The sequence below is a fragment of the Brassica oleracea genome, chromosome C1 (assembly GCF_000695525.1).
Source record: "Brassica oleracea var. oleracea cultivar TO1000 chromosome C1, BOL, whole genome shotgun sequence".
NCBI classification, from domain to species: domain Eukaryota; kingdom Viridiplantae; phylum Streptophyta; class Magnoliopsida; order Brassicales; family Brassicaceae; genus Brassica; species Brassica oleracea.
Window position 1 is genome coordinate 10,797,629 of NC_027748.1, and position 4,264 is coordinate 10,801,892.

General features: G+C 26.3%; 1 protein-coding gene across 2 annotated transcripts in view; it reads left to right on the forward strand.

Annotated features, from left to right (window-relative positions):
- The first annotated feature begins 2,602 nt into the window (after positions 1–2,602).
- Positions 2,603–4,264, forward strand: part of LOC106297815 (probable WRKY transcription factor 29) — a 2,518-nt gene continuing 856 nt past the window's right edge. The window contains exons 1-2 of one of the 2 annotated variants that reach the window (XM_013733981.1): positions 2,603–2,993; positions 3,253–3,369. In XM_013733981.1, the coding sequence (XP_013589435.1) occupies positions 2,659–2,993; positions 3,253–3,369 (452 nt within the window). In that variant the 5' untranslated portion in view covers positions 2,603–2,658. The remainder of the gene's footprint in view (positions 2,994–3,252; positions 3,370–4,264) is intronic. The other variant, XM_013733987.1, reaches the window with a different exon arrangement.

Sequence of the window (4,264 nt, forward strand, 5' to 3'; positions counted from 1 at the left end):
TATATAATATTACCACAAATATTGAATTTAATAATTGGAATACTTATATATATTTTAAAATATTTATATTGACTATTAATTTTGGATTTTTCGGGTTACCCGTTCGGGTTCGGTTAATAACACTTCGGGTTCGGATATTTTTTGTACCATCCTACAAGTTCCGTTCGGTTATTTTTACGTTTCGGGTCGGATAACGGATCGGGTTTTTCGGTTCGGGTTCGGTTCGGATTTTGGGTTCTGGATTTTATGCCCAGGCCTACGTATGCCTATTTCACACGTTACACGAAGAATTCAAACGAACCGGTTATATTTTTATTCTTTTTCATTTGTTCTGGTGAGATCATAAGCAGAAATTATATTGTATCATAGGTTGTCAATTGTCATGGTTTCATATACCATGTCGACATACGAATAAAGTATATAGGTGTATATATATAGATGATATGATGGACTATTCGATCACCAAGTAATATAGAAATAATTTTTTCGTACATATATTTTGAGAGATATTAACCCAATCAGCAGTATTGCTATGACTGGTTATATATATAATCGTGAAAATAAAATATATAATAACTTTGGAATAGAATAGAAGGCTACAATCGTGAAGCAAAATTTTGTATATTCATTAATCTAGTGTCACTGACTGATAAGGCTAATTTAACTTAACATGAAATATTACTTGTTTTATATATTTCATTTGATAATATGCACTATGTCATCACTTTAAACTTTAAAGAATAAACTACAGCCATAAAATAGTACTGTGCGTTGAATGCTTTTGTGTCTTATCATATACTCATATTCAATAAACTACTTAATTCATATTCTAAAAAAGTTTTTTCATACTCTATAACTGATTAAAACAATCCAGATAGTTTATTAACTGGAAATAAGGATATAGACGAAAGCATATCAGTATTTTTGTCTATATTTAAATTTGAGAGACTAAAATGTTTTACAAACTTATATCAAGCATGTCTGAGATAAAAATAAAAGAATTTTATTTATTGGTCTATATCTACCTAACAATCTATGTTCTACGATAAAATTGAATAAAATTTAATATATATATATATATATATATATATACACTGGAATATTTTATATACACAAATAAACATTATTATTATAGTAAACAAAAATAGAAGAAGATATATTGGAGAATCTGCCTTCAGTCTCAGTTGGAAAATTTCGTACTACGGGCTTAAAGGCATCCTGATAGATACGTGGGCTTCCCGGACCAAACTACACAAGCTTAGGAGTTTTTTTTTGCCATGCGCATATATAAAATATTTAAAAATGTTATATATAAATAAAATTTTTTATTTTTCTATTTTACTTTATTAATTTAAAAAATAAAATCATAACGTAATTGTTTTTAGTTTAATTTATTCAGGTTTACTTTGACCTTTTAATTTTGCATTATTTAACTTTTGATAAAAATAATTGAAATTTATAAAGTTACTTTATTATATTATTCTTTATTTAATTACCATTTTTAAATATGTCTATTTGTAAATATATAAATTATTTCTAATAATATATACATTAAATAAAAATAACTTATATACGTTGATAAAATATATTTTAAACTACACTTATTTTAATAATAAAAATATGATTCATATATTGATGTAAAATTTTAATATTTGTAATTATTATTTATATATAAAAACATATTATTTTAATAATTATAGAAAAGTTATTAGGTATCATAAAATCTTACCAAAATGAATATTTGCTGAGAAAAAATATTTTTGATATATAATTTATTAGTTATTACTATATTATGAAACTTTTCCAAAAATATAAATCCGTATATAGAAAATCATCATTATTATATTTAAGAAATTTTACCAAAGACATAAATCTAAATATAGTAAATTTTACATGTCACAATTAGATTTATACCATGTCATATTTCTTTTAACCCATGTCATCATTTTTTTGTGAAAGTTAATGTAGTGATGACATATATACAAATCACTTTTCAAATATAGTCTAGGGGATTATACCCTCCAAAATGAAATTGAATGTTTTTTTAAATAGATTTTTTTTATTAAAAGAAGCGTATACTACATAGTATATACTCTTTTTTGGCTAAAATTTGGTGCAGCTTATACGATATACTTGCAGCACCATTCTGTATAATATTTAAATATCATCCAGCTCCTCGTTATGTGAACATAAGGTAAGCTAGACTTACGTACCACAATAAATACACACATAATTTACAAGTTTGAAGCTAATGACAGAAGTCACAGAACCTTTACTATCAAAAGTGCTTGTATTCGTCATACATATGCATGTAATATTTGATATAAAACAGATATGAATTATTCTGAATTTTGGTCTATAACCTCTAACAGAGATTATTTGTCGGAGATGGATATTCGACAAGATAACAACAATTGTCTTTAAAATATTTATGTTTAGGTACGAATTGACTTTTTCAAAATCTTAATCAATAAATTTTAAAAGTTAAATGACTAACGGGTTTACGTGGGAAAACGAAAAAACAAACATATACTACAAACAATCTACTTGTATATAAACCGATGTTGCCCAAAAGGCATTTCTCGTCAATACTTGTCAAAGATAAAAGAGGAAACGAAATCTGGAAGAGGGAGAGATATATATGGGTGAGGTGCTTCTATGGATGAAGGAGACCTGGAAGCAGTAGTTAGAGGCTACTCTAGCTGCTCTGATGCATTTTCCGGCAAAAGCTCCGGTGGATTTTCACCTTCGTTTTGTCTTCCGGTTGAGACAGCTAGTTTATACGAAGAGGAGATGGAGACAACCGGTTTAGACGAACTCGGTGTACTCTACAAGCCCTTTTACACTAGCTCCACACAAACCCTCACGAACCCCGTCTCTGTTTCGGAAGATTCAGGACGTTCCCGAGATGGTAAGAAACAACGCACACATGGTTGTCTTCTAGCTAACGGATCAAGAGTTAATCGCATCCGAATCCCTGAATCATGGAAGAGGTCGGTTATAGCTGAAGTTTTTGATGTTCTTGAAAAATTGCTGAAAATATCTAGATTATTCTAAAAATAACACATAAAATTTTGATTTTAAGTCCTCTTACTTACGATAGTAAGTAAGAAAATAGTTGTATACATAGACCATATAGTTACCAAAATGGTTTTAATCTCCAACTTGATTTTGATTTTAAAGTCTCAAGAATATATGGTCCTAGCTAGTTGAATTAAATAAAATATGTAATATGATTTTTAATTTGGACAGCAGGAAGAACCAACAGAAGAGAGTAGTTGAGCAAGTGAAGGAAGAGAATCTGCTGTCGGACGCATGGGCATGGCGTAAATACGGGCAGAAACCCATCAAAGGATCTCCATACCCAAGGTCCTAATCCAATCCCGGTTTAGTTTGATCCGATACATTATCTTAATCAAACGTAATCAGAATCGCTGGTCCTGATTCTCCTGAACATAATCAAACTTAGACCCTCAAACTGTTACAAAAATATATATTTTTATTAAATTTTTTACTCAATTGTTTAAGGTTTTCAAAATCTGAAGTCAGACTCTGATACGACTACTACCTAGGTGATGATTGTTTCAATAGTTTTTAGTTTTAGTTTTTGGTTTTTAGATTTTAGCTTTTGGTTTTTAGATTTTGGTTTTTGGTTTTCAGCTTTTGGTTTTTGATTTTTGGTTTTTAGATTTAGATTTTGGTTTTTGGATTTGCTGTATTTTTTTAAAAAATTCAAAAATTAACTAATACATTACTTTAAAATAATATAATAAAATAAAAATAAATATTTAGATTTTACAATTGAAATTTATCAAAATGCTGTGATTATTATTTTAAAATAAAATACAATAACATATTTTAATTATTATATTTTTATAAAAAATATATTATAGTAAAATATAAATCATAATATATATATAAAATTACACAAAAATAAAAATATTAAATTTTGAAACTACTTAGAAATTTTTCTTATATAAATATTTTAAAATTTTAAAACTTGAATAGAAATAGTTTTTCTTCTCTAAATATTATAAATGATACAAAAATAAAAATACATAAAATTTTGAAACTAATTATAAATTTTCTTATATAAATTATTTATATTTTCTTAAAGTTGAATGGCAATTTTTATAATTCAGGATTATACAATATATTTTATTAATAAAACATATTATGTTTTTATATTTTTTTTGTTATTTTTAATGTGACTAATAATTATTAAAATTATTCAATTGTTTTATTTATAGAAACTAATAACTAA